General features: G+C 34.3%; 1 protein-coding gene across 1 annotated transcript in view; it reads right to left on the bottom strand.

Moving 5' to 3' along the window:
* LOC131157547 (exocyst complex component EXO84B-like) overlaps positions 1 to 14,327 on the bottom strand; it is a 40,465-nt gene that overhangs the window by 2,512 nt on the left and 23,626 nt on the right. Inside the window, exons 4-6 of the mRNA XM_058111786.1 lie at positions 6,109 to 6,624; positions 5,292 to 5,480; positions 5,048 to 5,184 (exon numbers count right to left, since the gene is read on the bottom strand). Of these exons, the coding sequence (XP_057967769.1) occupies positions 5,048 to 5,184; positions 5,292 to 5,480; positions 6,109 to 6,624 (842 nt within the window). The remainder of the gene's footprint in view (positions 1 to 5,047; positions 5,185 to 5,291; positions 5,481 to 6,108; positions 6,625 to 14,327) is intronic.

Raw genomic sequence — 14,327 nt, 5'->3', positions numbered from 1 at the left:
ATAACAACAAAACCAAACCTTAAGTCCCACTAGGTGAGGTCGGCTACAAGAATCCTTTTCCACCAATTTATGCGATCATAGACAATTTCTTCGACAAATTCAAGGCTATTAAATCCTTACTCACTATCTCATTCCAAGTTATTTTAGGTCTACCCCTACCCTTTCTACTAGCCCTCACCATACCTAACTCACTCTTCGTCATTGACGCACAATGTGGTCCACGTTGCAAATGCCCAAACCATCTAAATCGCCCCTTATTTTATCTTCTACAAGAGCTATGCCTTACTTAGCACGCATATGCTCATTTTTTCGCTTATCTTTCAATGTTATACCATACATCCATCTAAGCACTCTCATCTCGGTAACTTTTACTTTTTAGATATGTTGTTTCTTAGTTGCCCAACATTTTGATCTATATTATAGCTGGTCTTATAGCCGTCCTATAAAACTTTCATTTTAATTTTAAAGGCATTCTACGATCACAAAGCACACTTGAAGCACTTCTCCATTTTACCCAACCTGTTTTAAATCTATACATTACATCTTTTTCAATTTATCCTTTAACTTGCATAACATATCCAAGGTATCAAAATCTGTAAGTGTTATTTATTTCTACATCATCAAGTTTAACTTTGTCTCCAATATTCTTCCTACTATTAATGGAATTACAATTCATATATTTTGTCTTAAAGCTTCTCTCCATAATTAAACTTAGCCTCTACTCCACCCTTAATTTCATCAATCAATACAATATCATCTGCAAACAACATACATCATTTTAAATACTCTTAGTCAGTTGATCCATCACCAAAGCAAAAAGATAAGGGCTCAAAGTAGATCCTTGATGTGCACCTATTGTGATTGAAAATTCTCTAGTTTCTTCACCAATAGTCCATACACTAGTCACTACTTCATCGTATATATCCTTAATGACATCAGTATACCTACTACATACACCTTTTTTTTTTTTCTAAAACCCACCATAGAACTTCCCTAGGTACAATATTATACTTTTTCTCTAAATCAATAAATGCTATATGCAAATCCCTATTTTTTTTTCCCCTAAATTTTTCCATTAATCTTCTTAAAAGATATATAGCTTCTCTAGTAGATTTGCCATACATAAAACCAAATTGATTTTCTAAAACCTTTGTTTCTAGCCTTAACCTTTGTTCAACTACCTTTTCTCATAGTTTCATCATATGACTCATAAGTTTAATTACATGATAGTTATTATAATTTTGAATATCTCTTTTATTTTTGTATATAGGTATTAAAGTGGTTTTCCTCCATTCATCTGAAATTCTTTTAGTTTTTACAATTGTGTAAAATAAATTAGTTAACTATATAATTTCATTATTACCTAAGCATTCCCAAACCTCAATTGGGATGTTATCTGGTCCTATAACTTTTCCATTTTTTATCTTCTTTATTGCAAATTTAACTTCGCTAACTCTAATCTTGCGAATAAATCTCATATTTTTAGTCTTTTCCTCATTTGTCAATTCTAAGTTTAAATTTTCTATTTGGTTTTCACTAAACAACTTACTAAAGTAACCTTGTCATCTTTCTTTTATCTCTTCTTCCTTAACTAAGACAATATCATCTTCACTTTTTATGCATTTTACATCACCTAAGTCCTTACTTTTTCTTTCTCTAGCTCTAGCAAGTTTAAATATATTTTTTTCCTGTATTTTTGCATATAATCTATCATACAAATTATTAAATGATCTATGTTTAGCTTCACTAACGGCCCTTTTGGCATCTTTTCTCACCTCTTTGCACTTTCCAAAGTTATCCATGTTTCTACATTTTTGCCATATTTATATATATATTTTTTTGTCTTAAAAGCTTTTTGAACATTTTGATCCTACCACCAATTTTCTTTACTATTCAAGAATATTCCTCTTAACTCATCTAAAATCTCTTTTATTGTTTTTTTTTTTTTAATAGAGCTAGCCATCCTACTCCAAAGAATGTTTGTTTTTACACTATCTTTTATAGTCCAATCATCATCTTTGATCATTTTATCTTTAAATTTTATTATATTTTCTCCCTTTAGGCTCCACCATCTATTTCTCTTACACTAATTTATTTTATCCTTTCTCTTCCATTTTTAATACATATATCTAAAACTCTATGTTGTGTGGTTAAACTTTCACCTAGGATAACTTTACAATCATTTCATAATAAACGATCTACCCTCGTAGTTAAGAAAAAATCTATTTGACAAGGTTATTAAGTGTTCTCTCTTCTTAAAACAAGTATTCATTGTAATAAAATCGTATGACATAACGAAATTTAAGATCATCTCTTCAAACTCAATTTTGTCTTCATACTCATATTCTCCATGTATCATCTCATAACCTTTATTATCCTTTCCAATGTGTCCATTAGATCTGCTCCTATGAATATTTTCTCAGTTCCTAATATTGCCTTGTATAATACTATTCATATTTTCCCAAAATTGTCTCTTAAAATTTTCTAATAAGCCTACTTGAGCAGCTTAAGCACTAACGATATTTATTATTTTTTGGCCTAAGACCATCTTGACTTTTATAATTCCATCCCCTACTCTCTTTACATCTACAACACTATTTTTTAAGTTTTTGTATACAATAATTCCTACCACATTCTTATGTTCTTTTTTTTTTTTTTCCCCCGTGTACCAAAGTTTAAATTCTGATTTATCAATTTCTCTAACTTTCTCCCCCACCCACTAAGTTTCTTGAAGGCAAATTATATTAATTTTTCTTCTAATTATTGTGTCCACAATTTCCATATTTTTACCCGTAAGTGTCCGTCTATTCCAAGTTGCTAATATAATCCTAGTCTCCTGAACTAACTGGCATAAGACTGGCCAGTGCATCCCCATGGGCTATGAATGGCTAAGCAATAATAGGACTAGATTGCCATTTGTTTTTCCAGTTTTTGTTTGTGTTCTTTCCCTTAAGGGCTAATGCACATATCTTTCTACATTGTAAGGTGGCCAGACTACTATAGGGTACCTTTTTTTTTTTTTTAATGAAAAAAATTCACATACAAAAATTTTAAAAAAATAATTCAAAAGAACCTCTTGTACTTAGCTGAAAGCAAATACAGAAGTACTGTGCCAATCCTGTTGGAGGTTAGACAACCAAATCACCAAAAGAATGTGACGAAGAAGTCAAAAAATCTACTCTACACCAGAGCAAGAATAAAGTAGTTTTAGCCTTATACATTTTTGCATTTCTCAGAGTCCAGAGTCCAAAGAGGAGAATAAACCACACTTTTCAATAAGGCCACCCCCTTCTGCTCTTTCCAAAACCCCAACACCAACAGGATTTCAAACAAACTTGGTGAAGCTAGCCACATTTCACCAAAAATAGAGAACAGAGTCCATCACTGTCATGCCATCCGACAATGAATAAAGAGATCCGCATAGGTTTCATTAGTCTCTAAGCCCATCACACATATATGGACTGATGGCTATATAGGGCCTCCTCACCTGCAACAAGCCATTTGTATTAATCCTATTAAATGTTAAAGTGCAAATGAACATCGTGATCTTGAACAGAACCTAAGCCTTCCAAATGGCATTATTCTAAGGAAAAGAAAAAGTCCGAAAGTTTCAATGAAGAAAAAAAGATATTGACTAAAAGAACTGAGGGTCCCTAGCCAGACCTGAGAATCACTTCCCAAATGAGAGAAAAAGGATTCCCAAACATTCAAGAAAGTGATGAGCTCATCAACCTTTCTTTCCTAAAGATTCCTAAGAAAATGAAAATCTCAAGTAAAAGTGTCCCCAGCAAAGAATAAAAAAAATAAAAAGTACTTGAGCATTGTGAAAGGAAGAAAATATGAGAAGACACAGCACCAAGGCCTCCAATAAAACTTTTGTCAAAGTAACTTTCCCGCCCAAAGATTTTCCCAAAACCGAATCAAATTACCATTACCATTTTGAAGCGAGTGAGAGGAAAGAACAACTGGGTCATCTAGGAGCCGAAAATGTGGATGACTTCATGTCAGTGCAATTTTAGGGTTTTGGGAGTGGCAAAGGAGGGAGGATTTTGTGGAATTGTGTGGAATATACCATTCTTTGGACTCGGGCTTGAGAGGAGGAATATGAGGGTTTTTAATGATAAACATCTTCCCATGTGTTAAGAGATAGGGTTGCTTTCCTTTATTTTTATTTTTTTGTTGTGGGGGGGGGGGGGGTGTTTTGGGAATACATGCTTCTGGAATTTCTTGGGGGAGCTCTTTGTCTGATCTCCAAAGGTATTGGAAGCAGTATTATAATTGCTTTGAGCTTTTCATTGGGAGGATGTCATGTTCCACAAAGTTTGTACTTGTTGCTCTCTCATTAATGAATTATTCTTTTCTAAAAATTCCAGCCCCATTTCTTCCCAGTCATGTAATTCTAAAATCTTAAATACTGTCCGCATATTTTACCAACACATTTCTCTATTTTAACTCCAAACCCCTGCCATTGGTCTTACACATTTTCTCTGATACTTCACCAGTACCAGTAAAAATTCCTAAAGTTGCCTAGCATCAAATTTGCTCATCAGCTGATGGGCTTAAAACTGATACATCTATGTCATGCCCTGTATTCATCAACAAAAAGGGAGGAAAAAATTTAACCAGAAACAATTTTAAAAATTAAATAAAAAAAAAAAAAAAAAATACATAATTCAGAAAACGCAAACTTTAATTCTTGACTTCATCAAAGTTGAAGGCTCTTGAGGTTTTTCCGTAATTGAGTACAATTAAGGGAGATAAATTTCTCTATTTATCTAGTTCATTCAAACTTGACCCCACATATACAATTAGTATAAATTTTAGGGTTAAACCATGCATGTGTTAATTAAATAGTCACATCCCTTTGAGCAATAACCTATTTTTCATTTTAGTTTAGGAAGGAAATTTAGCAGGATTGACAATTAATTATATGCTTGAAATTTAAAACTGGGAGGGTTTAGAGAGCAGACAATCCATAAAACAAGACAAAAAATAAAATAATAAAAAAGAACAGTCGGTGGTGACTGATAGCCAAAAGAAAGCATACCTATATGGATCCATCCCTGTGGAAGCAAATGCAGCCATGGCTTTGGATATTATCTCATTGACAACTCGATGCAGGTTCCGAGACAAGTAACGGCCTTGGGATGCAAAGCAAATAACAAATTTCATATCCAAGTAGAACTGCAAGATATTCAAAAAATAATATCTCACAAAGTCAGTATTTACAGAGCTACATACAAAAAGGAAAAAAAAAAAAATACAAATAACTAGACATTAAATTCATGCACCTGCTGAAGACCAAGAGGACCTAAAGCCTTTGGTCCTTCTTCAATGTCATCCCAAAAGCTTTGGTCTTCCGAAAGCCACAAGATCACAGTTTCTGTGAGCCTCATCAATAGCAATGTAGCAAATCTTTCCCTGCCTACAAACATATCAGCTGCTATACCAGCCATCCGATTGAGTTTCATAAAAAGTTCCTGAATGGCAACAAAACAATTTAATAATAAGAACTTAATATTGAAAGCAATCCACAATCAGGAATAAAACACATGAAAATTTTCAAATCAAACAAAATTTGTCGCAAAAATTTAATGATAGATAAATCAAAATGTATGGTCTTCATTACTCAAATTCAGTCATCACTATTCACGAGCCTTTCCACCAGCCATAGTTTGATAAATGACGTGTCCATGATATAAAAGTAAGCTCCAACACATTGAAGAAAACAATAGAACATAAATATTGAACAAGAAAGAAAATTTCAAGGCAACATTTATGTTCATATACTGCAAAATAAGAAGCAAATATTGTAGGATTAAATAGGAAATAATCAATTTTTCACTCTGCAGTTTCTTATTATCTTATAAAAGAGAATGAGGCTATTGTGTTCATTTAGAAGGATTAAGTTATCAAGAAGAAAACGTTGTAAACTTAGCCTTGAGGAATGATGGTTAGACTAACACAATACAAATTACAAATCAACTACTATCGCATGTCTTCAGCAGTTTTGCTCCACATGGAACATTTTTACTTGGCTATGGAATCCTAGGCAATAGATAGACATTCAAAGAAAATGTTACCAAAGTATCCTTTATTTATTAATACCTGGAATATTGGAGATGGAAACCATTCTAGTTCATCCAAATTTCCATCCATGTTTATGTACATGTCTGCAGTAAGATGACTATCACCATCCTCAGTGAAAATGAGATCAAGAGCATGTTGTCGACAAAAACTATCTTTTAATCTGTCAACTGAGCTTACAAGCCGCCTCTTCCATTCTCTTTGCTCAGGATGGCGATTTTGCCTGTCTGTCTGTCTTCTACGTGGCTCATCCTTGTAACTAGCCTGATTAGGGGGGACAAGCTTCATGGCTGCACGTGGGAGTAATTCATCTGCTAATAATGATGCATTTGCTAGTAATGCAATCTGCTGATCTTCAGTCTCAGCAATTCGCACAATTTTATTTCCAGAACCCTCAAAGTTAGCTTCTTCTTCCATAGAACCTGGTAACGCTTTTATGAGCATATTCACATATGAATTGAATACCTGGAACAATCCTTCCAGCGTTTGACCTCCCAACTGCATACTCAGAAGTGGTCCTACATCCTCAAAGAAATCCTACAAGACAGTTAATATGCAAAAACAAAATGTATCAGAGGGAAAAAAAATCAACAGAATGGAACAGAAACAAATCAGAGCAATTTCAATTGAGCAAGAATTTGCAATCCATTAAAAAAAAAAAGCTTCAATAAAATAAAAAACACAATCAAAGACATGAGAATATTGGCAGTAACCTAATTCTTAATACAAAAACATTAAAGGAGAATTTATCCTCTGGAAAAATAAAAATTCATTAAGTTAGCAAGAGTACAGCACAGGTCAACAGAAAAAAAAAATGCAGCTGCACAATCCAGCCATTTCAGTAGAACTTTGACTCTGATTTCAATGTTGATTTCAAGAAGGAAGAGAGAAATTGACAAAAGGAAATAAAAATGTACAAACTTTTTTTGATACTTTAGGAAATGCTAGTAAGCAACTAAGTATATTAAAGGTCATTGATTAACACAAATGAAATTCATAATCAATCAAATATCAATTTCATATTCAAATAAAATTAGATACAAATGGTCCCATAAAAGGTTGTAATTAGTCTATAAGCTTGATATTGCATAAAAGTATTCAAGAGGCTTAAACCTACCATTCAATCTTCATAGGGATGAAATGAAATCTGTATAGAATAAGCTAACAAATATAGTTTATTTAAATAAATATGGATACTTTCTTTTTTTTGGATAGAAGAAATAAACATAGATGCTAATTATCCATATCTATACTATATAAAGTAAGAATATTATAAAACATTATTGGATAAAAATTACCCTTAACCACATTTGTAAGAAAATATCTTACTAAGGGGTCTAATGGTCCTCAAGCTTCATACATTCTGCATCCAACTGTGAGAAAATATAAGTACTTCAATCCTGATTAAACTCATTCCTGTCCCTAATACTCAATTTTAATTAGATTCTTCCACCAAAGGGATTTTCATGCCAAATTTTCATTCGTTAATACTTATATTTTACCAGTAAGAAATTTAAATTCCATAAAGGGTTGAAATTTTATATATCACAATTAATCATCAAACTTCAACCAATAGTGATCTGCAGTTAGTTACCGAATTTCATCTAATCCACATCCCACTAATGAGATAATAAAGGCAATTAACCCCAAACTATTATGAAATAATACTTGATCATTGGCCAATTTAATTCATTGCAATAAAAAGATTCAGTAGATTTGCTTTTTTCTCTTTATGGTCTCAAACAAGCTCCGAGGGCCAAGTTTGATAAATTCCGCACCACTTTATTACAATTTTCATTCAAGCAGAGCAAGTATGACACTTCATTGTTTCTTCGGAAATCAGACATGAGTTTGTCGTTCTTTTGGTTCATGTTGATGATATTGTGATTACTGGTTCCGATTCGGCTTTACTTGCTCAGCTCAAGACTCATCTCTTAAGAGTCCTTTCATATGAAAGATCTTGGGTCTCTCACATATTTTCTTGGTCTTGAGGTGAATTGTAGTCCCTCAAGTACTTCACTCAATCAACATAAGTATGCTAGTGACTTGGTGGCCGTAGCTGGCCTTCAGAAGGGTACTTCTGTTCATACTCCCATGGAATTAAATGTCAAGCTTCGCAAAGAGCAGGGTGACTTACTTGCTAATCCAAGTTTATACCGGAAGTTGGTGGGTACTCTTGTCTATCTCACCATTACTAAACCAGACATTTCTTTTGCTGTACAGCAAGTCGGCCAGTTTTTTTAGACTCCTTGTCATCTTCATTTGGCTGCTGTCCATAGGATCATACGCTATGTTCAGGGCACTTCTAGCCATGGTTTATTCTTCCCAGTAGGCAATTCTACTCGCCTTGCTGCTTATAGCGATGTTGATTGGGCTGGTTGTGCGGATACACGTCGCTCCATCACTGGTTGGTGTGTGTTCTTAGGTGATGCATTGATCTCTTAGAAGAGTAAGAAGCAAGACAGCGTTTCTAAGTCATTGAAGGAATCTGAATACCGCGCGATGTCTCTTGCTTGTTCTGAAATTATTTGGCTTCAAGGCTTGCTTGTTGAGCTAGATTTTTTTGAGACCGATACTACACCTCTACATGCCAATAATACGAGTGCTATCCAAATCACGCCAATCTTGTCTATCATGAGCGCACAAAGCATATTGACGTTGATTGTCACTCTATTCGTGAAGCATTTGAAGCTCGTGTTATCACTCTTCCACACAATTCCACTAAATTACAAATTGCAGATATCTTCACCAAGGCTCTCACTCGTCATTGGCATTGCTTCCTAAGTAGCAAATTGATATGCTTGTTGATCAACCCACATCAATTTGAGGGGGGGTGTCAATGGAACAGCAAACAGTAAAGCATAAGATTTCTTTCCTTACTTCGACCCACATTTATTTCCTTATATTTCAATTCATTATTTTGTATGGATAGCATATATTTATTTTACATGTATAGGGCTTGACAGATCATAGTTTACTTGTATAGGGCTAGAATACCTTATTTACTTTCCATGTATAGCATTCTTGTAAAGTCTATATATAATATACAAAACTCAAGGCCAATTCATTAGGCCATTCACAAAATATTTGACAGTCCAACCATTATGCTCAAGTCCATATTTAGAAACAATAATGTCCACGAAAAGTAAGGGTATTATGATCATTAGAATGTACTTTATATATATTATAGATAGAGGGAGAGACATGTTATTAGAGCAAGATCCAACCTAAACCCTACCACCACCGCCACTGCCACCAAACCCTAAACCTATCCATCCTATGCAAATCAGGCAATATATGAGGATCAACCATACTCCTACAGCCTAGAGACCAGTCCAAGGATTGCAAGAAAACTCAGTTGTTGCCTGAAAATATCCTGGCCCGCCCATACCATTCTCAGAACCATTAAAACCCTTTCATATTTCACAAAACCAACCATATAGTCAACAATTGGGGCATTCGAATCTGTAATTCTACAAAATCCCATTGCCAAAACCCTTCCATGCGCCCCCACGTGCCAGCCAACTCTTCACAGTCCCCACCCTACGCACCAGTGCATGAGAGACTTCCCGCCCAGTTTTTGCTGCATTTTTTCTGCAGAATTTCTTGATTACTTCCATAGACCATAACATCAAGCTGTTTGGCATGTTTTTCATTCCAAATTTTCAACCTTTTTCAACCATGTACTCATGGAAATCTGGTGGGTGTTGTTTGGTATTAGTGAAGGCCGTTGTTGAGTTGGAGCAGTAGCAACGTTCATATGTTGATTTTGTGGTGCTGTGGCAGTGTTATAATAGTTTGTTGGTGGCTTTCCACGATTGTCTGTGGTTGACCATCAGACCGTGTTTGTGGTTGTTCCAGTTAGTCCAATTGTTCCCCATGTTTGACAGTTATCTAGTTTGTAATTATCAACATTGAGTCTATGAATCCCAAAAATGTGTTTCCTTCATCACTGCCACAGATAACAATCAATAAGTCAGATGGAAAGAATTATGTTCAGTGGTCCAATTTTTAGGTCTATTTAACAAAGTAAAGTCTGACCACTTGTTCCAATCTGGACCATCTAATGAGAAGAGAAAAGAAGTGAGGATTTAGGAAGATGCTTTGATTGTTTCCCTACTGTGGGACTTGATAGAACTCGAGATTGCACCAATGTGCATGCATTTGGACGCAAGCAAGGGGATTTGGGATAATGTCAAGCTTCTACATTCCAGTAACATTACACCTATGAACAACTTAACCCTGGAGTGCTTTCAGTTACAACCATGATCATAAATTTCCACGAAATTTTTAAATTTTCTATCAAAATTTCCATTTTCCATCACCCACGAAATTGAAATGGCAGTAAATTTCCATCTTACATAATTTCCATCAAATTTCAAACTGTCATTCAAAATCTCAAAATTTTAATGAAACTTGTCAAAATTTTAACCATAAAAAGAAATTTACTACGAATTCAAATGTGAAATTTTAGATGCAAAGCAAAATCTCTCTCCTAATGTATCTTAATTTTTTTTTATTGAATCAAAAGATTATTACAAGCGCTTTTGAAATTACATGAAAAATTAAACTTAAAACATTTTATTTAACCACTCATGTCTAAATTATCTTTATTTGTATAATAAATAATATTTAAAAGAATTATGAATTTCATTTATGTTAATTAGATATGTTTAACATACATAATATTACAAATATGTTTTAAACACATGATATATTACAATTATTGCACCTCATACACAATATAAATATATTTAATTTATAATATGTTAGTCCCAAAATTTACATTATCATGTTTATTAACCATTTCTAAAGTTTCATGAAAGAATCCCACTCTTTACACTAATTTCCATGGTTTTCTCAACTCGAAATTGAAATTGACATCGAAGTTGAAATTTCCATTCTTTTGGAACTTCAAATTTTAGTGGAAATCGAAATTTAAGATGATGATCCTATGTTCGTTTTCGCCCTGCCCCGATGATGCGCTCCTAGCTCACGGAGCTACATACCGGAAAAAGAAAAAGACTCTCTCTATTACTTTGAGAAGAGAATCGTTGGTTTGACCGACGGACTACGTGGGAAATACGAGATCTAGGCAAGCCGCTACATGTTCTCCCCTTGCCCTTGAACGATAGAAGAACTACTTATCTTCTCTTAGATAGCGGTCGATTGGTTCACATCTAATCTTAGTTACAACAAGGCATTACAAAGTATTTTGCAGAGATGAAGTGTATACATGAAGAGCTTAACATTGTGCAACCTATAACCTTTGATGTTTGCAAGATGCACAAGCAAAGGGTGCAAATGAAAGTTCTTCGAGTTCTAGCGGGTTTGCAACCTGAGTTTTAGGTAGTCCAGTCCTAGATTATTGGTAGTGCAAAGTTACCATAATTTGCCAATGTTTATTCTCGCGTCCTTTGTGCTTCCTCTAGCACACATTCCCCTACCCTTGCATCTAGTGTTTCAACCTCTAGCTTTGATAGTACAACCTTTGCCATGTAGGGTGATTCCGAGTTTCAACCAAACAGTCAAAGAAATTATCAAGGTGGTTCGAGTGGTTGTGGTGGAAGAGATGGACGAGGTAGAGGCACTCCTCACAAGTGCACTCATTGTGAACAAGGAGGTCATTCATACTATTGAGTAATGTTGGTATCTTCATGGTAAACCTTCTTATGTCGCCACTGCAGCCACCACAAACTCACCTTCAATCCCAAGTGGGAGCAGCATACTATATCTATGCCAAAGGAAGAGTATCCAAATTCCATCAACATCAAGCATGTCAGCAAGCTTCTCTTCTCATTGCATCTCTTGCCCAAATAGGTAACCCATAGCTTGCCTATCATCCAATACTTCTAGTCCTAATCGGGTTATATATTCTATTTCCATTGATCATAACATAGGTGCACCTAGTTTCTTCTCTACTTTCCAATTTCTAAAAACTTACCTCCTGTTATTATTGTTGATGGATCCACCAATATCATTAAGAGAATTGAGACTTAAATGACTTCATTTCTCTTCCTTCGGTTTTGTACATTCCCAAGTTTCCTTTGAATCTTATATCAGTTAGCAAGATTACCAAATCCTAACATGCTTCCCTTATTCTGAGGTCATTCAAGATTTGAAAATGAATACGATTGTAGAGGGCATGAAGCTAGTGGATTATATCACTTTGAGTTGTTATCCTCTTCTACCGCCTGCACTGCTGCTACCTCCAAATCCATTGTCGTCTTGGTCATCCTTTGTTGGGAAAGTTGAAGCTAGCGGTTCCTAATTTGAGTCATGTGTCTAGTCTCAAGTCCATGGTTTTAAACAGTGGTTGCGACCATAACATAATGATCTTTTGGGCCCCTGACACTGTTACACCCCACTAAATCGGTGGGAAGAAAAATCATGGCCACAACGGCCTTTACAGATCGCTACCGTTACATAATAGCCACTATGGCCATTGCATAACTGCAAGAAGATTGTTGCAGAAAAAAATATATATTTTTTTCTTTTTTATTTTACTCTTTTTTTTTTTTTTTAATATTTTCCCTTTTTCACAAATTATTCTCAATGAGCTGTGGAAGGGGGGATTATAATGAGGATGATAATGAAAAAAAAATTATTCTTTTAATATTCACAAGAGATTCATTAATTAACAATTTGATATGCACACTATTTTGTTAAAAAAAATTATTTTGATAATAATTTGATTTTTATTTTCTATATTTTTCAGTTTCAACCTTCTTTCCTTTACTAATTTTACCTTGTTCAAATTGTTTAGTACATTATTTATTAAATAGTAAATTTTATGATTATATATTATAGTGTTAAAACATAGGTTACAGTCACAATATAACTTTGTTAGTCTAAAATTATTAATTTATTACTATAACAAATAAAACAATTTGTTTAATTTATTGTATTATCTATATGCCTTATGTGCCTAAAAAATTAGTGGAGTGTATAATGAATTTTGTTTTATTAATTAATTTATCAAGCATGTGATTAGTGAAAAAGTGAAAAGTGCATGTGTGAATGTGTTTTTGTCAATAGCAGTTTAAAACAAATGTAAAATTTGTTCCCTTTACTACACAATGTTAGTAAACTGAACTAAAGGACCCAACTAAAACTCTCCTTAAGAAGAGTTAAGAGCTTAAAACATGCAATTTTATCAATATACATAAAGTTGCGTGTGCTTGAAAAAATTCAAGCCGCTACATCCACTATTCCACTCCCTATCATGTAACACCCACTACTCCCGCGTCCTGTTACATCTGTTACCTTTACATTACGCTACCCACTACCACTATTTAAAACCTTGCTTGAGTATGAATCTTGTCAATTCGAAAGCATCATTCTAGCCCCTTTTGCTTCCTAAGTCAATAAATAGGTAGCAATCCTTTTCATGTTAGTCCATTCTAATGTCTGGTGTCCTAGTCAAGTTGTGTCCAAGTTGGCCTTTCGATACTTTCCTACCTTTGTTGATGACTACTCAAGGATGACTTGGCTCTATTTAAATTTTTAATAAAAGACTGTTCTGAGTTATTTCTCATCTTTTGTGCCTTTTGTTATGAAATAAAGACTCAATTTGGGTTGCTAGTTGAATACTTAGGAATGATAATTCTAAAGAGTATTTTAGTACTAAATCACTACTTGTATGACTCAGCTTGGTATTGTTCATCAGTCATCCTGTGCCCACACTTCTCAACAAAATGGGGTTATAGAATAGACATATCCTTGAAGTCACTCGCACCTTTCTTTATCAAATGCATGTTCCTAAAGTTTTTTGGTGTGATGTTGTACTTACTACTTGCTATCTTATCTACAAGATGCCATCCTCTAGTCTTAGTGGTAAAAATCTATACTCTATTATCTTCCCTAATTCAGCTCTGTTCTCTTTACCTCCTCATATATTCAGTTGTGTCCTTGTTCATCAGCTAAAACCTAGGGCCGATAAGTTGGACCCTCGTGCTATAAAATATTTCTTTCTAGGCTACTCATGTACTCAAAAGGGATACCCTTGTTATAGTCCTAATCTACATCAGTTTTTTGTTTCTACCGATGTCACCTTCTTTTGAGTCTACATCATACTACTCTCAGTCCTTGAGTGCTTCAAACCTCAATGAGTCTACATCATGCCACCTTGCAATGCACAAAGAGATAGCAATTTGACTCATTATTTTCACTACACGTGAAGCACATATTAGGACTAAGAGACATATGGGGTCTTCTCCTCCACAACATATCATGCATGT

The sequence above is a fragment of the Malania oleifera genome, chromosome 6 (assembly GCF_029873635.1).
Source record: "Malania oleifera isolate guangnan ecotype guangnan chromosome 6, ASM2987363v1, whole genome shotgun sequence".
Taxonomy (NCBI): Eukaryota; Viridiplantae; Streptophyta; class Magnoliopsida; order Santalales; family Ximeniaceae; genus Malania; species Malania oleifera.
Note: the sequence above shows the minus strand (reverse complement) of the source record. Positions and strands in the feature narration are given on the sequence as shown.